Genomic DNA, 26,982 nt, shown 5'->3' with positions numbered 1-26,982 from the left:
TTTTCTACTCAGATTAAGTCTGGGAGGCAGAGGCTAATTTTTGGCTTGTGGTAAGGTTTAGATGAGGATATAGACAATGTAGAGTGGTTGGGAAATAACCTAATAGGTTTGAGAATTTAGATATATTAGCGTAAAATTTAGTTTTTAGGTTGAGGGTGAGTTGATTTAGTTCTATAGCAATTGTGAATCCTAGAATGGTAATTAGTATTGCTGTCATTTTTAGGTGCAGAGGTATCATTAAGATTGGTGTGTTTGTGGGAAGAATGTTGTAATGTCATGTCACGTAAAAAGTCTGTAGGTGGATGGTGGCGGTGAAGGTACACCTGGGAGTGTACTTACTGCCCACTTAAAATGGGCAAAACGGAAAGTGATCATGTGTTATGGACATCCTATCTGAATTCAAAATTTATATTTTTAATTGACACATAGTAATTGAACATATTTATGGCATACAGTGTGATATTTCAATACATGTATACAAAGGACCAGATGAGGATAATTGGCATATACATTGCTTCAAAAATTTATCATTTCTTTTTGTTGTAACATTGAAAAATCCTTTCTGCTATATACTTTGAAATACAAAATGAATTGTTGGCCATAGTTAACCCACTGTGGCTATAAAACACTGGAATTTCTTTCCTCTTATCTAGTGACTCTATACCCATTTAAATAAATATTAAATGTATATAAAGGTTTAAAAATATTAAAGAAACATTTTAAATTTAGTAAATTTAATTTAAATAAATACTTTAAAGCATTCCACTATAGATTGTATCCATAGACACCTTCCATGTAAATGGAGCACTGTGGTACTGTAAACCATTATTAAAATGAAGTTGATATAATGGTATTAAAAGATGGTGGGGGCCGGCTGCAGAGCAGGGTAACAGTTTGTCCCCTTCAGAATGTGTATGCATCGAGGCATACAACAATACAACCTTCCTGTGTGGGGAGGAAACTCTCATGGGTTTAGGGAGATTTGTATATTGTAGGAAGTCAAACTCAAGGTGACTTTCATTTCTGATGACATATGTCAGTATCATTTTAACTTTTCTTAGGGCATATATTATTTTTATAACTAAAAACCAATAAAGGGCTGGAGATATAGCTCAGTTAGTAGAGTGCTTGCCTCGCATGCACAAAGCTCTGGGTTTGATCCCCAGCACCACAAAAATAAAAATTTAAAAAACAAAAACAATAAAACCAACAGCAGGGAGGGCTTCCAGGACCAGTATCTCAGCCCAGTGGCTTCACCTGTGTGACAGTCTCCCTGGGGGCCGTGGTCGCGCCTCTCCACGCCTGGGTTCCCTGTCCATGAACGTGAGGGCGCCTGCACACCTCACTGATGAGCAGGTTCCGTTCTGTACCTGTTCGTTCGCTGTCTCTTCTCTACCCATCCAAGTGCACCATCCTGGGAACTGGGGAAATGGTGACTCACTGTGAACAAGAACAGAAATCAGCATTGTAAGAGCTAGCCCTTATTAGACACTCCTCGCCTGCTGAGCACCAGGCCCAAGTGACCCTGCGTCTACCTGCAGGCGCAGAGCTGTATCCATCTGTCCAACCCAGGGGCTGGCTTGATTCCCTCAGACATGGCCTGTCCTTGTGCCGAGGACCAGATGTATTCATCGCAGCATCGTACCTGGCCCAGGGGCTGCTTGGTCAGGCTAAGCCCTTCATTTTTCTTCCTTCCAGCCCTGAGAAATCAATTCCAAAACAAAGAGCTTAGACTCTCTGAAGTGCATCTGAGTTGGGACAGAAGCCACTCAACCCCACAGTGAAAGGACTGGGACCTGTTTAATCTTTAATAGGCAGGGCCCCAAAGCAGCTGCTGCCCTGCACAGCCCCTACCCAACCCAGCTTCCCTCCCTTCTGCACACCCAGGTCTCATGCTCCACAGGTAGGACAACACCAGACACCAACAGTTCTGCTCCAAGCAGCATTGGCAGTGTGGCATGTGGGACTCATCCTCGTGACCAGCAACCAAGGACATGACATTGCCTATGGTCAAAGCCAGCTGTGGGTGAGGGAGCAGGGAGCCAGGTTGCATGACGTGCCCGCTGTTCCTGGGATCAGTACAATCTCAAAACAAAAAGAAACGTCCATCATTTTAAAATCTGCCTTTTCTCCCTGAAAAAGAGTAGTGCACATATTTGGGCCACAATAATGATTACAGTCCTCCAAGAATCAATAAGGAGTGTGTGGAGAGTGTGGGCTACATGTAGCCCCGTACTGTAAATACAAAGCCTGGAGTCTGTTTACAGACATGGTCGGGTGAGACTTGCTGTTGACTGTCAAACTCTGGTGAGGGGCATCAGACAAGGCGCAGGAAGGAACAGGTGGGGGAACAGGAGGTTGTGCTGCTGGGAAGGCTCACCCAGAAGTGCAGATGGCACTTGGATGGGTCTTTCCTGCTCCTGTAACAAACAGGTCAGAGGCTTAGTCCACAGTTCTGGAGGCTGCAAGCCCAAGATCAAGCTGAGGCGGACTGGGTTCCCGTGACAGCCCTCTTCTGAGCACAGCCACACTGGGGACAAGGGCTTTGACAAGGGACGGACGGGAGGGTGCACTCAGTCTGCAGCAGCACTCTTCTGTGCATTCGTTTCTCCCCAAACTGGACAAAGCCCAGGGCTCACACCTCGGCTGCTGCCCTGGCACCACGCGCAGCTTCCTCGGGCCCTGGACTCTCCCTGCCATGAACCACAGGAGCTCAGGCTGTCCTCTGTCCCCAGCCTTGGAACCCACCTCTCTTCTCCTATCGTTAGCAAGTGGCCTCTTCTCACACTTGAGAAGAGATGGGTGACCCAGAGAGGAGCGTGGACTCTGCCTCTCGGCCCCATCTCCCCACTGCCTGGCAACGGGGGTGCCCCTCTTCCCTCCATCACGGCCCCACCTGGGAGTGCCCTGCCAGGCTCCAGCCCCAGTCTCACTCAGCGTCTTGGCTTCCCACTGAAGCAGAGGTTGTAACATTCAGGGTGCAGGTGGCCCTCTGGGCACAGTGCTGGGTGGCCTCCCATCCATTTGCCTTGCCCTGGGCATGTCAGCTGTCAGGGATAGCTGAGCTCCTCAGTCTTCCCCAGGGTCCAGGGAAGAGCCTCTGATCCCACATATCTACCATTGAAGGATTGGGGTCATGCTCCCACTCCAGAGTTCAAGTAACCACCTGAGACTCAACTGGCAAATTAATCACAGCATCGTTGACATTCTGTGGACATAGCCTAAAAATGTCTCCAGGTTCACAGCAGTAAAGTCAATCCTGAAAATCAGGTTCATATTTCCTGCATACCGATTCCATTCACTCCCCGGACACCTAGACACACCCTGAGCACATGCTGTGACCACCAGTAGCATCCTGAGATTTTATGCTTCATTATCCAGCTTACCCCACAATATTATCACATAACTAGATAATGTTGGCCCCATTTTGCAGGAAAAAAACATGAGGGTGCAGAAACTGAATCCAAGCCAACAGGTAGTAAATGGAACGCCTGGGGCCATCACCTGGAGCACCTAGTTCTCTAAGCTCAGTGCATCTGCCTCTCTGGGTGCCACAGTATCCATGAGAGTGCGAAGAAAGGAAGGAAGAGAAGGAGGGAGAGAAGAGGGGAGGACCCACAAGAAGGGCCTCCTCACTACTCCAACCTAAGACCTGCTCACCCTCCCCACCTTTTGCTTCAGGAACCTTGTGTTCCTCGGGCAGCTCTTTAAAGTCCCTGCCTTCGCCCCCATGGACTCCCTCTGAACTGGCCAGCAGGACCCCACACACATAGCCAGGTGCAGGCCAAGCCCTGGGGCCAAAGCACTCCTGATGTCCTGGGAATAAGTCACCTCCAACCACCTGCCAGCAGGCTCCCTGCGTGCCCTCCAGAGCCCCGGCCCAGCTTCCTCCCAACTCCCTCTGCCCACCTGCCTCCCAGTCAGCCTCTCTGGGGAAGCCACAAGCAGGTGATCTCACTGCACCCCTAGTCTAGGGCACAGAGCAGACATTGATCTTGGAGGCTGAGCCTCAGCCTGAGCTCCTCAGACCCAGCAATGATTCTCTGAGCTGATCGATGGCCTCTGAATAAGCTCCTCTCTTGCTTAACCAGCCAGAGCCTGTTCTACGACTCGCAAATTAGACCCCTAATGAGACACTAGGAAAGCTACTCCCAAAATTGAAATGAAGACCAATGAGAAATAAAATGTTTTCTAAAACTTCACATCACTGAGCAGCAGAGGCTGCTTGGAGCCTGGGAACAGCAGACGCCTGCACGGACAGGCCCAGCTCCTGGGGTCTCTGCACTGCCCTCTAGGGCCAAGATGGGGGATCACACCAGAGAAGCCACAGTTGCAAATCCTGGGAACACAAGTCCAGATGGAAAGTCCAAGTGGATATTGGCCCCTCAAGGAGACCGTTCTAGATCAAAAGAGAGATGAGAAGCAACTTCAGACTGAGGAGGAATTTTTATCCTTGCAACCAGATCATCTGCTGTACTAAAAGGTTGAAGCCAGAAGCCACTCTGGAGGCACACAGTTAAACCCCAGGGACAAACACCAGCACGGAGCCCACAGCCATCAGCTTGGGCTTTGGGTCTCAGGGGCTCCCTGAGCCTTTGTACTCCCCACAGGGAGTGTGAGCTGCCTTGCTGAGGACCCCCAGAACATTCCCATGCTGAAGAGCAAACAGGCTGACAGGAGGACCTGACTTCAGGTTTCAAGGCTGAGAGCAAAATCCCGCCGCAGCTGGACAGAGAAAATGAGCTCACATGACTTGCATTCCACTGAGGGCAAATGAGAGGAAGGTTAGAGATTAGAACTTCACTCCGGCAACAACTCCCTCAGGTCATCTAAGAGGTTGTGCAATCCCGTAGCCCTATATATACAGCTCAAATCCAGGCATTGGTGCCTCTCGCTCAGCCTCCAAGGAGTCTCAGGTCTTCTGCTGCACACCGGCCCAGCCATGAGGTTTTGCTACATCTTGGTGCTGATTTTGTCCTTCCTCTTCTCGCAGATCAACCCAGGTAAGATTTGGAATCTTCTGGAAAACCTTGCCAAGGAATGGGGAGCATAGGAATCACAGAAATGGAGACAGCTGTATCCATGTCATGAAGGGCAGCAGCAGGCAAGAGAAAACCCAGGTTGAGGGTCTGTAGTGGGCAGCTGGAGGCTCTACAGCTGTCCCTGGGCAGCAGGGGAAGGGGCCCGATGGTCTCAGGGCTACTCAGACACAGGTCCCCATGTCTCCCAGCCTCACCACTGTCCTGGGCATCTAGAGCATGCCTGTGTGGAAGGGATTTCTGCTTCCCTTCACCAGGCTCCTCACGCTGAGGGGCCAGCTTCCTATCCAGAGAGAAGCAACTGCCGTGCGCACCTCAGGTCACTGGGTGAGGCTGCCCCAGTGCCCTGCTGCAGGCAAAGTGCCACCACCCCTCCCACCAGGACAGCTCAGCCAGTGCCTGTGACTCACCTACTGTGCAGACAGCAGGAACCACAGGTGACTTTCCTCCGTCCCCAAGAAGGCCTGCCTTCCCCAGGCCACATCTCCCCCGTGAACAGGGGGCGCTTCCAGGCAGCCAGAAGTTGCCGGCTTCTCTGGGACAATGCCCAATGTCCTTGAGGTGAGAAAGGGGACCCTCAGGAGGAATCAAGGACACAGGATCACCCCTGTCCTGTCACAGTGTTGTGAGCAAGACACACTTCTGAGGTCAGTTCCAATTCGTACAAATGGATCCTAGGACAGAGAGAAGTGCTGGATGCTCTCCAGGAGCCCTGTCCCGCAGGCCAGGCCTTTATTCTAGATACAAGACTATTAGGGCCAATCAGGCCTTCATTTCCCATCTGAAGCTGGGCATCAACGCATTCTAAATGCAGTTTACTGTGCTGCCAGTAGAGACCCTCAGAGAGACACAGAAATCTATTTAGAGAGTGGAAACCTGTTTCCCTTTAAAGACTGGGAAATACCAGAATATACCAGGTCCTAGGAGGACCTGCTGGTTCAACCTTCTCCTTCAGCCAGGAGTGAGGGTGCTTTTACTGATTAACAAGGAGACATTCTTTCTGACATTCCAAACTCAAAACAGTTTAAACCAGACTTTTAACCAGAAGAGTTTTATGCTCTTCCCATCTGAATAGGATCATGAGCATCTCATTCAAAGGCACAGGGCTGAGCAGGCACAGGGCTGAGCAGGCACAGGGCTGAGCAGGCACAGGGCTGAGCAGGCACAGGGCTGAGCAGGCACAGGGATGAGCAGGCACAGGGCTGAGCAGGCACAGGGCTGAGCAGGCACAGGGCTGGGCAGGCACAGGGCTGAGCAGGCACAGGGCAGAGCAGGCACAGGGCTGGGCAGGCACAGGGCAGAGCAGGCACAGGGGGCAGTCCTGACCTGCTCTGTAACAAGGCAGCTGGCAGCAAGGACCACACAGAGGACGGTCAGGGACTCCCCTGCCAGGCCCCTCTGCACTGGGCCTGGATGGGCCTGGACCACCCAGGACTCCTGTGTGCAGCCTGTCAGGAAAGGAGTTCTCAGCTCACCTTCTAGAAGGAGCAAAGAGCAGAGCCTCCCTCCTCCAGGCAGGAGCCAGGGAGGATCCGAGGCCCTGGGGGACCCACAGGCCCAGCAGTGCCTCTAAGGAGCCGCAGCTGTCCCTATAATCCCATTTGGCCACAGGGAAGGACACTGCTTAGGGGTCTGAGCTTTGTCCTCCTCGGGAGGGGTATGGAGGGGGAGGAAGAGCTGCTCCCCTGTCTGTTCTGCACATTGTCATGCAGGTTCCCCTCCTGTGTCCCTGGGTCACTCTGCAGGCAGCGCTTAACCAGGCTTTGCTTCTCGTTGTGGGCACAGGCTTCAGGATTTTACTTTTAAAAAATATGTATGATATGGATGTCATATTAAAAATGTGCATTTTGTGGTATAGGATATTTTGGGACCATTTGGTTCCCTTTCTGAACCCAGGCACTGTGACGGTGAAATCAGCTGGCTCACAAGTCCAACACCTCACACTCTGGGGCTAATGTGGCCAGTGCTGTGGTCTTTGCTCCACGCCACTGTCCCCAGGCCTGTGCTGCCTGCCCAGCCTGGAGTTTGGTGCAGGGACTTAGGTGCCCCACCACAAGGTGCTGATGCTCTGTCTCAAGCCATGGCTGGGCTGAGCTCACACAGTAGATCCTGTTTCTGGAAGAGTCCTTGGAGCTAGCCTGGTACATCAGGGGCATTTGGGGAAACCAAGGCCCATTGACCCCACGGGTGCAGAAGTCCAAGACTTGTGTCCACTTTAACACTGCTCCTCTCTACCAGAAAGAGACAGCCTTGCCCACTTTCACCTCCTGCCAAGGTCTTTCCGTGAACACAGCATGAGGTCAGGATGACAAGACTCCCAGCCAGGCTTTGGAAATCAAGAGAGCTTGAGGCTTGCCGGGCTGACGGAGCCAGACTTAGCCCACAAGGACCGTGTGCAGGCACTGTCCTGGGAGTGGGGAAGAGCAAGGAAAGCACAGGCCCTCCAGGTCGGCACCCTCCATTCTGGAAGCCCAGGAGGCATGGAAAAGCAATCATATGTGCAGTTTTCCTATCGTAAATGCACTTTGGAAGTCTGCTGAGCACAGGGTCAGAAAACAGAGAACCAGGAGCTGAGCTGGTCCCCTGGTATCAGCAAAGGCTTGTTTGAGGAGGCTGAGATGAGGAGGAGTAATAGAAGTGATTTTGCTGAGCGTGCTGTTTAAAATTTTAATTCTCTTCCAACATTTAGGAACCAAGACCTGTGACATAACCCTTAGACTGTTATCTGCTCTCTGTACACAAATCCAGGGTCATTTTTCTTCCTGACAACAGTGAGCTGCAGCTGAACAGGGGCTGCAGGTCCAGAGAGCACCCCCATGTCCCCCCAGACCCACCATGCCCTGTGGCCTTCCTGCCTACTCGATGCCAGCGGTGATCTGCCTGGCTGGATAGTGCTCTAGAAAGATCAGAGGGCAGGGGGTCGAAAGAACAGGTGCAAAAGCCCCAGAAAGACCACCAGTCGACTCAGCCCTGTCAGTGCCCCGTGAGGACAAGCCACCAGCCCCCAACTGGGGGGAAAGAACGTGGTCTCTGCCCCATGCCTGGTGGTCAGCAGCTCAAGGGCTCGAACCCAGGCTACCAGCCTCCAAGGGACCCCTCAGGGTCTCTGCAGGTTCCAGGTACACTGCGTGCTAAGAGGGACCCATGAGGTAGGGACAGGAATCCCAGGAGCAAGTCCTGAGATGGCCTGGGGACAGGCCCAGTGAGGCCTCTGGGGCTGGCTGGGCCCTAAAGGGCTCCACTGGGAAGGGCAAGTTGTAAATGGCATTTTAGAGATGGCTGTCTGCAAGCTGAGTGGTGATCTGGAGTGACTAGGGGCCAACGGAGGCAAGCTAGAGTGGGGACAGGCTGGCTGTAGGACCTCTGTCATCACTGCGTCTCTTTCCCTACGGACTTCTTCCAAGGCCACAGCTGTTGGCCCTTTCTCCACCTCCTCCTGCCTTTGCCTGCAGGCTGCACGCTCTGCCTGCTGCCTTGGGTACATTTCCTACCTTTAAATAAGGCAAAGGCAATACCCCCAGGCCTCAGCCTTGGGCGGCTCCCATCTCCACCCTTCTCTGCCTGCACTTGACAGTCTCCTCCCAGAACCTGCACCGCCTACTCCTTCTCCCTCTCCCATTTCTGGAAACTATTCTGGAAATCCTCCTGCTGAGGCCTAGGGATCCCATCTAGAAAACACAAGCCAGTCTTATGGCTTCCCACAGAGGCCCTGTGTCCCCAGGACAGGCCAAGGTAAGGGCCACAGGCACTGCAAAGCCACCAGCCAGGACAGAGCCATGGAAGGCACTTTATAGCTGAGGAAAGCTACTCCAGGAACATCATCTCACTTCATGTCCCAGATCCTCTGCCACATGGGGCCTGCTCTCATGCCTGTTCATAGACCTTTGCAAGCCAACCCTCAGAGAGGTCTACTTTCCAGGAACCAGCCAGCAAAGGACCCGGACTCCCAAGTCTACATTCTCTCCAAGGCTTCCCAAAGACCTCTGCATGAGTCACCAAGCTCACCGACCTCTCTCAAGAGCAGTCTAGATGGGAAGGCATTGAAGCTTCCACAAGTCAGAAGGTGTTGCCAATGATTGACAGATGCCTTGGGTTCTTGTTGTGGGGTCTTCCTCTGCTACCTGAGTTCAGGAGTGGGCTATCTTTGGAACTTTGTGAGTTGTTTGTAGGAGTGTTAGATGAATTTATCCCCAGATAGCCTAAAAACTTTCTGAGAAATGAACTCCAATCCTCTTGGGCCACCCCTGTCTCTGCCTACACCCCACCCCTAAGTGTCCTCAGCCTTTATTTTAATACCCCAACGGGAGGAGCCCACTTGCTCCTGGGCCCTTCCAAGTATACCCACCACTGCTCACGAGGCTGCTGTGAAGGAGATCCACTTTATCCTGACCTGGGAAAGGGCTTAGGCTAGCTTACAAGCCCAGAGTTCTGAGAAGCTAATTCTAGCCTATGCCTGGTTGGGTTTCTGGTCCACTGCCCATGTATTCATCTCCAGAGGTGTTAAATTTGTGGCCACTGTTGGGAAAATCTAGATTGTACACCCACATCAAGGTGTGCACTTCCATGTCCCAAATTGGCCGCTCCCCTGTGTCTCTCAGTCCTGAGTGCTGAGCAGGGTGGAATCCTACTAGCTGTTTGCTGCAGTCCCAGGTGAGAGAGAAAGGTGGGGTTTGAGGCTCCCTTTCCCCAAATACTTGTCCTTTTGCAATTCATTCCACCCCAGCTGGATGGTTTTTGTGTCAATGATTCTCCAGTTGTGTCTTTAACATTGTCCCACGTGCTGTCATTGAGCTGCAGTTGCATCATACAATCTTAGAACCCCTCGCAAGGGACCTTGGGTGGGTGGAAAACAAACCACTCAGGACCAGAAGTCCCAGCACAGGCACGTGAGCAGCACTCTGCCATTCCCACCTTCTCCCCCTCGCTGTCTCTCAGTCTCCCAAAACCTGCTTAAGAAATTGTGCTTTTCTGGTTCTTTAACACTAAGACCACAGATCCCCTCTGTATTGATGATCTCCTTCACAGCAGCCTGCTGAGCAGTCTTCCTCGGCCACCGGCATGGGCCCTGCCAGGGCCTGGGGGACCTCAGGGCCACAGAGGGCTGGTGCAGTCTTCCTTACGCCATTCTCTGCCTGCTGAAGCCCTGACACCTGGCCTGGGCGGGCTCACTGCCACACCCCTTCTCCTCTCCGTGACCCATTTCCCCTCTGTAGCCTCGCTGGCTCTTCATTCAACCAGAGAGGCTGCAGAACCGCGGCTGCTCCTGGGCAGGGCGGCTGGCTCTCCCGCTGCAGCCGCAGCCGCCTGCTGTGTGGAAGGACCCTCTCAGCACAGCTGGAACTGGACAGGCTGCCCTCGCACCCTCCACCCACACTCCTCCTCCTCCTCCCTCCTACTCACCAGGGAGTCTTCTCCTCTGTTTCTTGGCAGCCCAGAGGCCTGTCCTTCTCCATCCAGCTTGGTGGGGATCAGGACAAGAAGAGCCCCCAGTGCAGAGGGGGGTCACCTTCCCTGGGGAAGTGAGCAGCCCAACGGGGCTGTGAGGTATCCCAGGTGCCCCCAGGGTCACTGGACAGAAGTGGGCCGGCAGGTGAGGACAGAGGGACCCCAGGCCTCCAGGCACAGGAGGTCCCAGCTCAGGGACATAGAAATGACCTCTTCAGATCACCTCCTTTACTAGGTTCTTTTTAAATTGTAAACGTCCAGGAATCAGGGTAGACAGCACAATGAACACCACACAGCAGGCTGCACCACCACAAGCTGCCCCCCAGAGGGCCTCCCCCGGCCTTCCCAGTCACAGCCCCCCCCAGGGTCACCATGAATGAACTTGGTGGTAGCAGCTCTCTGTGTCCTGTGCCTTTACCCCATGCATACTCATGCTGAACAGCTTGGTTTCCGCCTGCGTTCCTAGGGGACCGCGAGCCTTCATGGCTGTTTCTGTGTGCTGGGGGTGGCCTTGCTGGACCATAGGATATAGTATATTCAATTTTAATAGAAATACCCAACTCTTTTCTAAAAATTTCCGCACTCATTTACATTCCCAAGATTCATGAATGGGAATTCCTGCTACTCCATATTCTTGTTGCACTAGAAAATGTTCATTCAAATTTTAGCCTCTGGTGAGTTCAGTGCCATGACTTCCTTTCCCTGATAAATAGTGAACTCAGGATTTCGCATGTAGTTAGTGGTCCTTGGGCATCTTTTTGGATATGCTGTTAACCTTTTGCCCATATTTCCTAACAGATTGTCTGTCTTTGCTTATTGATTTGTAGTAGCTCTTTATATGTCCTACATACAAAACCCTTTGTCAGTTATGTGCATTGGAAATTTCCTCAGCCTTCTCCCTTGGTTATTGGCTCTCTTCATAAGTACTTTTCTTAAGAGGTTTTAATTGGTCTTTCAATGTGGTTAGAAGTTCAAATCTTTTCCTTTGGGGTGTGTGCCCCTTGTTCCTTCACCTTGAAACATGAAGATAGTTTCCAGTATTAAAGCTTATTATATTTCCTTTCACATTTAGGCTATGGTCTGTCTGGCAATGTGCGTTCTTGTTCGTTTTTTTTTTTTTTTTGCCTTTTTAAAAATCCGTTTTATTGAGGTATGATTTAATTATAATAAGATGAATTAATTTTAAGTGTACAGTACAATGAATATTAAAAAAAAATGTGTACAGTTCTGTGATCATAACCATGATCATGACATAAAACATTTCCTCATTCAAAAACTTTCTTTGTGCCCTTTTGCAGTCGGTCTCCTCTCTGGCAGTGGTTTTTAGAGTGTGTCTCTGTGTGTGCGTGCATCCGTGGGGGGTGTGCGTGACTGTGTGTGTCTGTGTGTCTTGTGTAGGTGACTGTGTGTCCCTGCGTGTATCAGAGTGTGTGTGTCGCTGTGTGAGGTCAAGCTGTTCTTGCAGCATGGACACTCAGTCCCAGAACTGAGGACTCCCCTCTGCTCTGCTGGCCACTGTTGCTCCACGTGCACTCTCCTTACTCCCACGGCTCTCTTTCCACCTCTCATTCTGTTCCACTTCTCCCTGTGCCTGCCCCTTCTCAGGAGCACCCTATCTTAATTAGAGCAGCTCCACAATTAGTACAAATCCAGTAAAACCAGTTTTGCCACCTCCTCCTCCAGCCTGGGTCTTGGCCACTCTTGGCCCTTGGAATTTCTAAATAGATTTTCCAATCAGCTTGTCAAGTTTCACTGACAGGACAGGGATTCTTATAGGGCTGGGTTCAAACTGAAGATTAACTTGTAGAGAATTAATGCATTTTAAGTCTTCTGCAAATGCTTGAAATGGCATTTCCATTTTTTAGGTATTCTTTCATTGATTTCAAATAGTCATCTTTTTTTTTTTTTTGAAAGAAGTGCTACACATGTTTTCTTAGATCTGTAACTGAACACTGGATGTGTTAGGCTACTCCAACAGGTGCATTTCTTCAAAATTCACATTTGTTGTGGGTTGCTAATAAAATTTAAATTCATTATTTTTCTTTCTTTTTTTGGATATTGAACTTGCTACTCTGGTTCACTTAATTCCTTCTGAGCAGCATATCATTGTAGTATCTGTCGATAGCAACAATTTTATTTCTTCCTCCCCTACCCTTATACCTTTGGTATTTTGTGTGTGTGTGTGTGTGTGTGTGTGTGTGCCTTTTCTTAACTTCCTCCCCTGCATAGATCCTCAAAAATGCTGTCAAATGGCAACAGCGATCTTATTTATCCTGATCTTATTGCCAGTGTCTAAAGGAAAGATTTTAATATCCGATTCTGTTAAAGTTCCCTTGAGTTCCTAACTTGTTAATAAGTTTTATCATAAATCAGTGTTGAATTTCTTCAAGTGTTTTCTTGGCATATATTAAAATGGTTCTTATTCACTATCATGGACACAGTGACAAAAATGTGACACAGATGAAGATAACATGACTAAGATTTTATTCATGGACTCAACATCTTTAAAATCATGAGATTATCTTGTGTTTGTTTTAGTAAATTGTGTTTTTCTAAGTGTTGTCTTATTTCAAATAAGTTTCCAAGTTTATGGCTGTAAATTCATAATAGTCTTTTTTTAAGTGTACGTAGTAGGTGATGCCCCTACTTCCACTATCTTACCCCGAATATTGACCTAGGAAGTCCTTAGTTCTCTTACACTAGCAGGAGCATGTGCCGTGGCCTGGGTACATGTGTCCTGGGTGCCTTGACTGTCCTTGGGCTCTCATTGGAAGCCAAAGGCTTTCAGAAGCACTTCCATGTTCCAAACCCCTGGTCCCAGTCAAGCATGGTGTCTTCTCTAGGAAAGCATGGCATCTGCTGGGGATGCCACTTGTGACAGTAAGATCTGGCACAAGGAATGTCACGAGTAGAGCTCATCAGTCCAGGTGCAGGATGAGAAGTGCTTGACTGTTCCTGCAGGTTCTAGGAGAAACTCCTCCAAGTGCGGCCTCTAAACCAGCAGCTTCAGGATCACCTGGCAGCTCCCTGGAAATGCAAGTTCTCAGTCCCAATCCAGAGCGCAGGGGATGTTATGCTTTAACAAACCTTCCAGGAGATTTGCATCCACAATAAAACTAGGAATCCAGTGACCCAGCTGTTCTCAATTCTTGTCCACACATTAGATTTAACTGAGTTTTATGTTGATGCAAATATATGGAGCCCATCCCAGAACACATTTTTAAGAGGTTCTCAGCTGATTCTGACTCCCAGTCTCCCAGGGGCTGCCATGCTAACAGCACAGCTCCCAGGGAACAGAACAGAGGAACAAAGCCACTTCGCTCCTAGTGGCCAAGACACACCCAGCTGCTCTGTTCTCACTCCAGGCCTTGAATTTAGGAAGTCGCTGATGCTGATGAGCACAGGCAGGCAAGAATGCCCTGGACTAGGAGGGCTGACGCTGGGCAATGGAAAGAGCGTGAAAGGTGAAGGGCTGAAGATGGGCGGCCTTCGGAAGCCATGGTTAGACTTGGCTGCAAAGGCAGGAGGACAGCCCTGGAGGGCAGGTCCTGGAGGGCAGTTTCCCTCAGGATGAAACCCACTTCCCAGCGAGGGCCACGGGCCTCTGGAGCACACTGTCTCCTAGGTGCCAGGGCGTGGGGCAGGGTCTCCTGGGCTGCCCTCACAGAGCCCACACACTAGGCCCTTCAGTAACTGAAAGGCGTCAGCTGGCACTTCTGGGGACGGGTGGTCTAGACCCAGGTGGCAGCAGGTGGGGCTCAGAGATGGCACCTCCGCCTGTCCTCCCCTGCTTTCCTCTGTGTGTGTGTCTGCCTGACCTCTCTGAGGACCACGCCTCTCATCCTGGATCCTGGCCCATCCCATGGACCTCGTTTAACCTTGACCACCTCCGGGGAGTCCCCGAGTCCACGTCCAGTCGCTTTCTGAGGTTTCAGGAGTCAGGCAACACCAGGAGAATTTTGAGGTGGCAGGAGTCATCCTCTATCACCCACTAAAGGAGGCTGGCCAAACACTGGCCCAAGGTTTGTGTCGGAGGGTAGCCCTGAGTGACGTCCTTCTGTATTGGAAACACAGGGGACTAGGTCAGGGTTCCTTCTAGTTAGGAGACTCCAAGATACCAGCTGTAGGACACAAGAAATTCCACCTGGGAAACCTGTTAAATCTTTACAGAGTAACCGTAATTTCAGCCTGACAGTAAAGGATGCTCATTTTCCACAGAAATGGTCTTTGAAAAGAGGAGAATGGGGATTTACGTCAAAGTAATCAGTCGTAACTGAAGTCAGAGTGATGTTTTCATAGGGTGACAATGACTTTAGCATTGACAATAGAGGATGTGAGTTTGTGGTCAGTGAAGTGGACCATAGCACTCAATTTGCGGAATATGCCCCTTAAGGTCTTGGCAGAAGAAAGCCCCTCTGCAAGGTTCATCTTTGATGGGTTACTCCCCACCTGTCCAGTTTCACGAATAGTCCCAAAGACCCATTATGTGCCATCTTCAATCATGTGCAGAGTGACCTGTCGTGCCTTCGCCAAATGTTCTATAGTCATCGTGGTCACGAGCCAAGAGTCTAAGTGTGTCTGCTCCCTCTTTACAGGTGCTGCTCTCCTCACAGGTCTCGGCCACAGATCGGACCACTACATGTGCGTCAGGAATGGAGGATTCTGTCTGTACTCGTCCTGTCCTGTGAATACCAAAATTACTGGCACCTGTTACCACGGACGCGCAAAATGTTGTAGCTGAACTGAGAGTGACTTGGAGAAAGATCATAGAAGCCAAAGGAATTATTTCTGATCATTGTTTCAATAAAGAAATTTTTTTTTCCTTGACACATATCTTCTTTATACCAAAATAGATCTTATTGCTCAATGGAAGAATTTAAGAAAATGTGGGGTTAGACTGACAGCCTGGGAACGAGAGACATGCCAGTCCAGAAAGAACACCTCTTCAGAGGAATAAAGGCCAGGGCTAGACAATGTCACTTTCAGCTGATCGTACTGCCACACAGATGAGGGATGCAGAGAGCCAGGAGAGGTCAGCAGTACACGTGGCCAGGAGAGGCAGCTCCAGGCCTCCTGGGGCCAGGAGAGGCTGACCTCGAATTCCAGTGTTCTGGTCAACAGTGCAGTGAGACGGCCCATCTCCAGAGCCAAGGCTGCAGCCTCTGCTCCCCACACTGCTGGCAGCGGGGTGAGGGACCCCAGCAGTGCAGCCCTCCTTTGTGACCACGAAAGCAGTCCCAGAGTTTCATCCTCAGGCCTCATACCTGTGTCCTAAGGACTCACACATCTGCATTTCAAGCCAGCCAGCCCCCAGTCCTTTAGACACCAACAGGGAAGGAGAGCAGCTCCCCTTCCTTTCTCCACAAACTTCTTCATGCTCTGAATGATTCACATTAGGCTGTCATCTCCTTAGTCTATCACAAATTCTTCCACTTGATCCATTTCAGGAACAATGAAAATCACCCCTGATAAAATGATCTGCTTCCCCCTTCCCAGCAACAGTCTTCTGTGCATCACCCCTCTGCCACCAGGGAGCCTCACAGAGCAACATGCTGGCTTCTGGGGACGACAAGGACTGGGCTTGGGAGTTCTTGGTGACAAACATAAGACATGTTAATGACACACATCTAGGCACTTCCTCGACTTGAAGCCCAGAAACAATCCAGGAACATTGTACTTTCACCTCAGATCTCAGGTGGCAGAAGTAGGCACCACAACAATTAGGCCACTTCCCCTGGGTCTTGTGGTGGCCTTCAGTGCCTGATCAGACCGACCACCTCCACACTGCTGCCATTGCAGATGAACAACCCTTGAAGTCCAACTTCATGGCCCAGTGGTCAGGTAACAGCCAGTTCATGAGGGACAGCTAAGGACACATGGGAACATGGTGGGCCATGGTCCAGGGAGAAAGATGAGCAGTGTAATGTTCAGAAGTGTCCTGAGGTCCTTCCTCAGGCAGACCTGACCTCCCCTTCACTCAAAGCATTCTCAATCTCAAATGTGGCTTAAGTCAGGCAATTGATGGAAGGACCTCAGCCTTCTGTTTAATTGACTCAACTTGGACTTTTCCTATAACTTAGAAATTTTCTACTTATTCAAGTGTCAACATAAACAAAATGAGAGAGAGAGAGAGAGAGAGAGAGAGAGAGAGAGAGAGAGAGAGAGAGAGAGAGAGAGAGTCCCCCAAAAACACTATAATGGCAAGGCGCATGCCAGAGCACACTGTGGGCATATTCAAGGTGGTGGAGGCCAGGGAATGTTTATTAAGACAATGTAAGAGGATTACACCAGATATTGGAAGCAATAACTCTTGTTAACAATGATTTATAACAAGTTTGGCATCCATCCAAGGCTGAGCAGACAGCACCTGGGCAGATGTCCTGGTAGAAATGCCTTTTGTGTCAGGTTGTGGTGGTCTCCGTGCCTCTTCTGGTTTGGGCAAAGACTTTCTTTAACAGATGAAAACTAGAAAAGCTTTAGAAAGTTGTCAGCAAAGCTGATGAAAACAGAGGAAACCATCTTACGTGAAATAAGACAGGCACAGAGAGACAACAACTGAATGATCTCACTATTATACAGAAGGTCAAAAGAGCCAAAAGAGAATAAAAGACAGTTACTAGGGCTCAGGGGGAGGGCAGGGATGAGAACTTGCTTGCTGAAAGGACTACATCACTTCAGTTAGGAAGAGTCACTCCTGAGATCTGCGGCACAGCAGGGTGACATGAGCAACAACAAGGTATATTTCCAACTGACGAATAGTTGATTTGAGAGGTTCACTCCAAGTAAAAACTTAAGAAGGTCAAGTCTTAATCAACACAGATTGAAACCCTGTACCAGATCGTTGCTCTGTGCCTCAGAGATGTACATAAGGATGAGCTGTGCAAGAAAAATAGTACTTCCAATTTTTAAAAGGAGCCCTCAGCTTGTGGCTGCTGGAGAGCACAATCATCTCAGGGCAGACCCTGGGGCTCTCGGCCACTGAAGCAGCTCAGAGCTGGCAGCAGACTGACCCTGAGCGCCCTCTTCCTCCATAGTCACCCTCTCTGATGCCAGTATCAGCTCCTCAGGGTTCTCCAGAGCACCACAAGGTCCACGCACAGGAAGGGAGACCCTCATTTAAGGGGGCTGCTCCACAGCTGGGGGGCTGCTGACTGAACCCTGCAGGGAGGGGCCCTGGCAGGCTGCAGCACAGGAGAGGACTGCAGCGTGAGTCAGAGGCCAGCCAGCTGGAGAATTCCTCCTGTCTTCCAGGAGGCCAGTTCCCCTCAGGGCCATCAGCCGATGGCATGAGGCCCATCCACACTATGCAGGTCATCAGCTGGGCTCAGCAGGCAACACTGAGAACGGGGCCTCCTACAGGTTTTCTCTTCTACAGAAGATGATGTTTGCACCTTGTCAGTGGCAGGACCAGAGCAGCTCTCTGGCTGTGGGGAGAGGGCCCCTCCAGGGCCAGCCAGAGCTTGGAGAACCACAGGGTGCCTCCAGGAGCATGCCTGACCTGCACACTGCCTGGCCCACACCCCAGGAGACAGCACTGCTCTGCCTTAGACAGGCCAGGGCCAGGAGACAGGCATCCAGGGGCCACCACAGAGCCCAACACACACCACTTATCCAAACCAGCCCGACCTACGTGTGTCCCAGTGCACAGCCCTCGACTGTGAAGCCCCAACACGGCCTCTGGCCCCAACACCGTGGTGCTATCTTCTGCCTCCCCATCTCAGGCCTTCCCCAGTGGCCTGTGTGGCCGGTGGGCCCTCCTGACCCTGCCACCTGTGGGGGTATTGAACCTCGCTCTCCTGACACTCTCCTGGGTCCTCTTGCCCACCACACCTGACTGCCCTTCACAGAAAACAACACATAGCCAATGGGAATCTCATCCAAAACACACTCTCAGAAACATCCAGAACAACACGTGATAAAATCTGGACACCAGGACCCAGCCAGGCACACAAGAAAGGAGCCCTGGGAGCATCTTCAGTGCATCTGACAGGCACAGCCTGCTGGCAGGTCCACCCCGCGTCTTAAACAGAACTTAGCTCGCCAGCACGGCGTGCCCATGTCAAAGTTCCCAGGGCCTTCTCCCTGGCAAAGGAAAGCTCTTCAGGGAAAGCGACCCTGCAGCAGAGCAGTGAGGAAGCACAGCCTGCCTCCCACAGCACAGCTTGCTCTTCATCCTGGACAGTATGCACACACCAGGGTCCAGAGGACCCCCAGGGAGCAGCGAGGGAGATGCCAGTTCACAAGCCAACCCGCCTCTGGGGCGCTGTGTACACAGGACAGCAATAAAATGCTCTGTGGAGAGTTTAGGAGGAAGAACAAAGCCTTAGACATTTAAGAGTTATTTGCAAAGTAAATATTTTAATATAAACCCAGAGAATTGATTTTGTGCAAAGAGAACTATGTTGGAAGTTATGAGATAAAAGGAGATGTACATGGATAAACACTCAAGAAATTGTCTCATTAAATAAATTACAGAAAGAGAGGACAGTGAGATTTCAGGTGAAAGAATGATTAATGAAATAGGAAAAAATTTTCCCCAGAGATAAGCAAAGAGTCCATCCAATGACAAGTATGTATTTCAAAGAAAAAAGCCTAACATCTAGGCACATTTTGACAGACTTTCAAAAAACACTAAAAAGGGAAGACCCTACCTTTCCAAGAGAGAAAGAAAACATCTGGTCTCCTGCATGAAGTGTGCATTACTTGTGTAAAATAATACAGAGAGAGAAATATACATTTTGAAAGCACAAGACATTTTTAATGAGATCAAACCATCTGAAAGTATTGCGATATTGTCACTTCTCAGATAAATTTTTTTAAAACTGTATGGATGCTTCGGTCTGAGGATGGCAACTGCCCTGCAGGGCTCTGGGAGAATGCCTCCTTCTTAGGAGACAGAGGCTGGACTCTTCAGGGCAGAAGCACCAAAATGCTCACAACAAGAAAAGGAAAAAGAGGTCACAAAGAGACTCCAATGCAAACTCCCTTTGCATTGGTTTGCAATAGGTCTGAAATTAAAAAAAAAAAAACAGCAAGATATAATAATGACAGGTCATAAGACTTTGTATAAGAAAACTTCAGAAGAAATCAAAAGATGACATTAAAGTCCTGTTCGTGGTGAACTGGAACTCTCTCTACGACTCCAGGACCTATCCTTCTCTAAGGTGTGGATTCCTGAGCCTTGGCCCATCGGAAGGGACTAGCAGCCCAGTAACAATGAGCACCCCTTGTGTCACCTATGGTGGCTAAATGAGATTTCCCACTGAAAACAGGCAGGATGACTTAGAGAGTCAGCAGATCCAGGTCAGAGCAGAAGATAAACCAGAAGACTCTGGGTATTTCCTTCTGCTAGCAAGAAAGGAAGCCATCCCAGACTGATGGATCACATCAAAAGAACACCAGCTCCACACTGAAGAGGGCCCCACGGGGCAGGGGTTTGCAAGAAGAGTGGTCTCACTGAGTGACACAGTGTGTAAAACTTATGGTTCCATTATGATTCTTACAAGCAACACTGCTTATAATCGACCTGGTGAAGACACCCACCTGTCACTTTGGAAATGGGAAAATGGGAGGAAGACACAAACAACACACAACACACTATTGGAACAAAATTGCTTAACACACTCCTTTTTCAACTCTTCACCTGTTTGCCCCACATGCTGCTCCACCCTTTGTTGCACAGTAACTTTTCCCCTGAATGTTGCACTCGGGCTACAGGTTCTGAGCCCCTGATTCCAGCTACACTTTGTGTTCCCACAGTGCACTGGGTGCTTGTTTTCCTCCACCACCATCCTCCAACTAAGGCACGGTCCTGCATCCAGCCCAATCAGCCTGGAGAAGCAGGAAGTGCCCCCTCTCTCCCCAGCCAGCGCCACCTGGCCTCAGGGTGAGGAACCACAGAAATCAAGGGGATGCCCAGCAACCTTAAGAGTCCTGGATGGGATTCTGGAACTGCTGGCAGATGCTACCAGGCCTGTCTGAGGAAACTCAGCGAGGACTGGGATCCTGGTGGGAGGGGTCCCAAAGGGAAAGCTTTCCATATGGTGCAGCCCTGGCTGGGGACACATCCAAACTGCCTGCTGGCTTCAGCCTAGCTTCTCTGAGCAGCAGGAAACACACAGCCCCTAAGAACCTGGGCTATGGGCCTGGCAGCCCTGTACTGAAGACCCTGAACAGCGGATGGTTTGAGCCGCTCTGAGCAGACTGATGGCCTCCTTGCCCCAAAGGCTGACTGCAGACCTTCATGACTCAGGCCCCACGGCACACGCCAGCCCTCCCTGACCTGGTGACCCACCTTCCCCTCCATGACCCACCTTTCCCTCCACGGAAAACCTGGGCAAGAGTCACCAGGACCCCACCCACACAGCCAGGTGCAGGCCAAGCCCTGGGCCAGAGCACTGCTGACGTCCTGGGAATAAGTCACCTCCAACCACCTGCCAGAAGGCTCCCCGCGTGCCCTCCAGAGCCCCTGCCCAGCTTCCTCCCAACTCCCCCTGCCCACCTGCCTCCCCGTCAGCCTCTCTGGGGAAGCACAGTGATCTCACTGCACCCTGCCTCACTCAAGACTGCCAGGCCCACCATGGGGTCCTCCTACCTGGGCCTGGACCAGGGAATAACAGAATGAACGCTTATCAGTGTTCGCGTCCACCCAGCAGCCTACGTCCTCTGATTGTTTGGGGCCTTCTCCTTTCTCAGTTGTGAGAAAGTATTACGACCCCAGGGTGTGGACTGCATGCCCAGACGTCTTTCTTTCCCAGACTCCCTTGCACCTGTGAGCAAGGCTCTGCCAGCCACACGTAGCATCCAGACTTGGACCTGGCTAGGGGGAGAGTGTAGCCAGAAGTAAGGACAGGTGGGAAGGGGTCCTCTCTGTATACACATATGTGTCTTATTGTCTCTCTTTTTCTCTTTCTTTTTCTCTCTAGATATTTGTGTCTCCTTAAATCTCTCCATCTCTAGGAGTCTCTATGTGTCTATCTCTCCCTCTCCCTCTCTCTCTCTCTCTCTCTCTCTCTCTCTCTCTCTCTCACACACACACACACACACACACACACACACACACACACACTGCCTCTCTCTGTGTCAGGGAAGCAGTCAAGGTGTCTACAAGGTGCTTGGCCTGCAGCGGGTTGCTCTCTGTGGAGTTGCTGGCAACTACTAGTGCATCTCTTCTGGATGTGCCATGCTTGGTGGCTGTGCCCAGGAATCCTCATGGCACCAGTTCTGTGGCAGGGGATGGACATGGCTCCTGGAAGCTGAGATGCAGGTTGAGGGCTCCTACAAGCCAATGGTATTCTGAGCTGCTCCATGGCCTCATAATAAGCTTGTCTCTGGCTCAGAGCCAGGTTCGTTGCTTGACAATTGGAGCCGGGGTGGGTCACTAGGAATCCACTGCTCCAGGAATTGCTGAGGAGACCAACAACAAATGGCGTGCTATTGAAACCTTTGGGATCACTGAGCACTGTAGGCTCCTTGAACAGGATTCATCCCACCCATGGGACCCCAGGGGTAGCCCCACGGTTCATACCTGCCTGCCCTTGGGGCCAAGATGGGGGCTCACACCCTGAGAAGTCATAGTGGAATATCCCTAGAACACAAGTCCAGATGTGGTCTGAGATGTGGTCTGAGATGTGTTGTGCAAGAACCTTGCCACCTCCCCTCCCACCGGGACAGCTCGGCTAGTGCCTTCCATGTGTTCTTGTAGACCAGCTGGAATTGGCCCCAAAAGAGACAGTTCTACATTAGGAGAGATTAGAGGGGCCTCAGGATGAAGAGGAACTTTCGCCCCTGCCTCCTGCTCAGCTTTAGCACTGGGAGAGGGTGAAACCCTGAGCAACCTGTTGGGACACAGGAACATAAAAGGGAACACGGAGCCAGGCCCCACCAGGAGAGCAGCCGACTCCTCTCACGGGATCTCTGCACCTTCATAACATGAGGGATCCTAGTGAGAGCTGCCTGGCCAGGAACCTCCCTAATCCACAAACATGGAAAGATAGGGGCTGGCAGGATTTCAGGCTAAGCAAAACCCAGCCACAGCCCAACACAGACCAGGGGCCCACAGGATGTGGGGCCATTCAGGGCAAAGGCCAGGATGGGCAGTTGGTAGAACTCTCTGGACTGCCACGCCTCCCTCAGCCCTAGGAGGTTGTGAGTCCTGCAGCCCTATAAATCCTGCCCAGCTCTGGCCACCGGCACTCTCTCTCAGCCTGCTAGGGAGGGTCTCCTCCTCTCCTGCACCCTGAGCCCTGCCTGCCTGACACAATGAGGCCACACTGCATTTTGCTGCTGACTCTCTGCTTCCTCTTCTCACAGATAGACCCAGGTAAGCAGAGGAGCTGCTGAAGCACTTGACCCAGGGCTGAGGGCGAGGGACCAAGAAGAGGCTGCTCTGTATCCTAAGGAGGAGACTCAGGGGACACCTGAGGTGGAGGGTCTGCAGTGGGCTCTGCAGCTGTCCCCAGGCAGCAGGGGAAGGGGGCCCTATGGTCTCAGGGCTACTCAGGCATGGGTCCCGCATCTCCCAGCCCCATCATCGTCCCGGCATCTAGAGCATGCCCTGTGGAGAGGGGATTTCTGCTTCCCTTCACTGGCTCCTCACACTGAAGGCCAGCTTCCTATCCAGAGGGACGCAACTGCCGTGCGCACCTCAGGTCACTGATCCGTGGAGGGACACATGATTATCCCTGCCCTGTCACTCACAGTGACTTTGAGCAAGTCACACATTTCTGAGTCTTAACTTCCTCCCTTGCCAACTGGAGCCCTGTGCAGAAAGCACTACGTGGCTACTGTGGTAAGTCCCCAAGCATTTTCTCCAGGCCCTGGCTTTACCTCCAGGAATGCCTGGCTACTCCAACTGTGCCTCCAGCTGCCCGTGTGAATTGGGAGCAAGGCATTTGATGCGGGTTCTTAATAGTGCACTAGAGCATTTACAGAGGGGGAGAAATCAACTCAAGAGCAACAGCATATATTTCCTTAAATACTGGAAAATACCGGAATATACCAGGTCCCAGGAGGACCTGCTGGTTCAACCTTCTCCTTCAGCCAGGGGTGAGGGTGGTTTTACTGATTAACAAGGAGACATTCTTTCTGACATTCCAAACTCAAAACAGTTTAAAGCAGACTTTTAACCAGAAGAGTTTTATGCTCTTCCCATCTGAATAGGATCATGAGCACCTCATTCAAAGCACAGGGCTGAGCAGGCACAGGGCTGAGCAGGCACAGGGCAGAGCAGGCTCAGGGCTGAGCAGTCACAGGGCTGAGCAGGCACAGGGCTGGGCAGGCACAGGGCAGAGCAGGCACAGGGCTGAGCAGGCACAGGGATGAGCAGGCACAGGGCTGAGCAGGCACAGGGCAGAGCAGGCACAGGGCTGAGCAGGCACAGGGCTGAGCAGGCTCAGGGCTGAGCAGTCACAGGGCTGAGCAGGCACAAGGCTGAGCAGGCACAGGGCTGGGCAGGCACAGGGCTGAGCAGGCACAGGGCAGAGCAGGCACAGGGCTGAGCAGGCACAGGGCAGAGCAGGCACAGGGCTGAGCAGGCACAGGGCTGAGCAGGCACAGGGCTGAGCAGGCACAGGGCAGAGCAGGCACAGGGCTGAGCAGGCACAGGGCTGAACAGGCACAGGGCTGAGCAGGCACAGGGCTGAGCAGGCACAGGGCAGAGCAGGCACAGGGCTGAGCAGGCACAGGGCTGAGCAGGCACAGGGCAGAGCAGGCACAGGGCTGAGCAGGCACAGGGCAGAGCAGGCACAGGGCTGAGCAGGCACAGGGCTGAGCAGGCACAGGGCTGAGCAGGCACAGGGGGCAGTCCTGACCTGCTCTGTAACAAGGCAGCTGGCAGCAAGGACCACTCAGAGGACACTCAGGGACTCCCCTGCCAGGCCCCTCTGCACTGGGCCTGGACCACCCAGGACTCCTGTGCACAGCCTGTCAGGAAAGGAGTTCTCAGCTCACCTTCTAGAAGGAGCAAAGAGCAGAGCCTCCCCCCTCCAGGCAGGAGCCAGGGAGGATCCGAGGCCCTGGGGGACCCACAGGCCCAGCACTGCCTCTGAGGAGCCGCAGCTGTCCCCACAATCCCATTTGTCCACAAGGAAGGACAACTGCTTAGGGCTCTGAGCTTTGTCCTCATGGGGAGGGGTATGGAGGGGGAGGAAGAGCTGCTCCCCTGTCTGTTCTGCACATTGTCATGCAGGTTCCCCTCCTGTGTCCCTGGGTCACTCTGCAGGCAGCACTTCTAAAGGCCAAGCTTCAAGTTTGGGGCACTGGCTTTGGGTTTTTTCTGGTTTTGTTAATTTTAAACAAAGATATGGATAACAGAAAAATTCTAGCCATTGTAGTGTAGGATATGATGCTATGGTGAACCCCAACCCAGTGACAGGTGAAATCAACCCAGGACAATCCTGCATCAATAGGAATCCACATGGTGCAGAGGAGAACGTGAACTGCAGATCAGCAGACTGCACTTCCTGAGAGCAACCAGGGGCTCTGAAGAGGTACGCCTCTCTCATGAGCATTGAGATGGTTCAACCACAACCTCCCTGGATTCCCCCCATCTCCGTACAGCACAATGCCATAGAGCCTTCTGCAGGGGGGGAAATGCTCCAGAGGGGCTCTATCGGCTTCCACAACCACCAGCCCGTGGGTCCACCAAGCACTGTCCTTGAGTCTCGTGGACTCCAGCCACCTCCCTGTGAATAGCCATGTCTCCCAGGGGCTGCCAGGCTAACAGCACAGCTCCCAGGGAACAGAACAGAGGAACAAAGCCACTTCGCTCCTAGTGGCCAAGACACACCCCAGCTGCTCTGTTCTCACTCCAGGCCTTGAATTTAGGAAGTCGCTGATGCTGATGAGCACAGGCAGGCAAGAATGCCCTGGACTAGGAGGGCTGACGCTGGGCAATGGAAAGAGCGTGAAAGGTGAAGGGCTGAAGATGGGCGGCCTTCCGAAGCCATGGTTAGACTTGGCTGCAAAGGCAGGAGGACAGCCCTGGAGGGCAGGTCCTGGAGGGCAGTTTCCCTCAGGGTGAAACCCACTTCCCAGCGAGGGCCACGGGCCTCTGGAGCACACTGTCTCCTAGGTGCCAGGGCCTGGGCACAGTCTGCTGGGCTGCCCTCACAGAGCCCACACACTAGGCCCTTCAGTAACTGAAAGGCGTCAGCTGGCACTTCTGGGGCAGGTGGTCTAGACCCAGGTGGCAGCAGGTGGGGCTCAGAGATGGCACCTCCGCCTGTCCCCACCTGCTTTCCTCTGTGTGTGTCTCTGCCTGACCTCTCTGAGGACCAGGCCTCTCATCCTGGATCCTGGCCCATCCCATGGACCTCGTTTAACCTTGACCACCTCCGGGGAGTCCCCGAGTCCACGTCCAGTCGCTTTCTGAGGTTTCAGGAGTCAGGCAACAACAGGAGAATTTTGAGGTGGCAGGAGTCATCCTGTATCACCCACTAAAGGAGGCTGGCCAAACACTGGCCCAAGGTTAGTGTCGGAGGGTAGCCCTGAGTGACGTCCTTCTGTATTGGAAACACAGGGGTCTAGGTCAGGGTTCCTTCTAGTTAGGAGACTCCAAGATACCAGCTGTAGGACACAAGAAATTCCACCTGGGAAACCTATTAAATCTTTACAGAGCACACATCAACTCAGTCTGACAGTAAATGAATGAATATAGGTTTCAGGCAAAATGATGATTTTGAAGATGTTGAATAGGGGTTCAAATTAGAGGAACAAGTATCCCCAAAGTCATGGAGATGAGTACACCTAAAGCCAGAGGGATAAGTACATAAAGTAAGAAGGTTCAGTACACTGCATCCAGAGGGATGGGGACAACTGAAACCAGAGAAAAGAATGCACGTAAAGTTGGAGGGGGGAGTATACTAAGGCCTGAGGGATGAGTGTGACCCCTCGGTGAGCAGGAAAATTCATGGTCTGCCCCTTGAACATAAACCATGTTTAGAATTACAAGAATGCAGTGGGTGAGTGCCAGAGACAGTAAGATGTCCTTAAAAATATATTTGGGGTGTCTCTTTCTTATGTCTCTTGAATGATGGGCAGAGGAAATCCCCACCGGGAACACCTTGCTCATCCTTGGAAGGGAGATATGCACCTTGTTATTTCAGGAGCAGCCCAAGGATCAAACATGCAGAGCCCCTGGAGGAGCAAACCATCCCATGTGCATCCCAGAGTCCCTGCTCAGCCTTGCCCAATGACCAGAAGGCACTGAGGCCATAAGCACAAGGTCTAAGGATTTGTGTTTCCTCCCTGCAGGTGTCGGTCACCCCAGTACTTACGCCCGTTGGGCTGAAGATATACGGTGCACAAAATATAAAGGGCAATGTTACATGTACAGGTGCCCTCCTGAAACTGAATTTTTAGCAGTATGTTCCAAGGAGCTGCAAGTGTGTTGCAGGAAGACTGAGCAAAGTTGGCTGCAAGAAAGGACTGGCACCAAGTGAAGAATTTGTAACCATTATTTCAATAAAGGAAAATTAGGTGAAGCATATTTTCAGAA

General features: G+C 51.5%; 1 protein-coding gene and 1 long non-coding RNA gene across 4 annotated transcripts; one reads left to right on the top strand and one right to left on the bottom strand.

The window, feature by feature from the left end:
* Nucleotides 1–394: 394 nt before the first annotated feature.
* On the bottom strand, nucleotides 395–5,905 carry LOC144370253 (uncharacterized). Of its 3 annotated transcripts, XR_013430146.1 has the most exons (4): nucleotides 4,749–4,884; nucleotides 1,884–2,085; nucleotides 1,536–1,700; nucleotides 395–1,440 (listed from the first exon to the last, which is right to left on the bottom strand). It is a non-coding gene; the product is annotated as an uncharacterized LOC144370253 (long non-coding RNA). The 3 variants fall into 3 exon arrangements; XR_013430147.1 differs by lacking the exons at nucleotides 1,884–2,085; nucleotides 4,749–4,884 and adding an exon at nucleotides 5,450–5,905; XR_013430145.1 differs by lacking the exon at nucleotides 1,884–2,085 and having other exon boundaries at nucleotides 4,749–4,887.
* On the top strand, nucleotides 4,869–26,982 carry Defb1 (defensin beta 1). Its single transcript, XM_005334349.5, has 3 exons — nucleotides 4,869–5,003; nucleotides 15,080–22,806; nucleotides 26,739–26,982. Exons 1-2 carry the CDS (start codon nucleotides 4,943–4,945, stop codon nucleotides 15,223–15,225), a joined length of 207 nt encoding a protein of 68 aa, XP_005334406.1. The 5' UTR covers nucleotides 4,869–4,942; the 3' UTR covers nucleotides 15,226–22,806; nucleotides 26,739–26,982.

Source organism: Ictidomys tridecemlineatus, chromosome 14, assembly GCF_052094955.1.
Source record: "Ictidomys tridecemlineatus isolate mIctTri1 chromosome 14, mIctTri1.hap1, whole genome shotgun sequence".
NCBI lineage: Eukaryota > Metazoa > Chordata > Mammalia > Rodentia > Sciuridae > Ictidomys > Ictidomys tridecemlineatus.
Note: the sequence above shows the minus strand (reverse complement) of the source record. Positions and strands in the feature narration are given on the sequence as shown.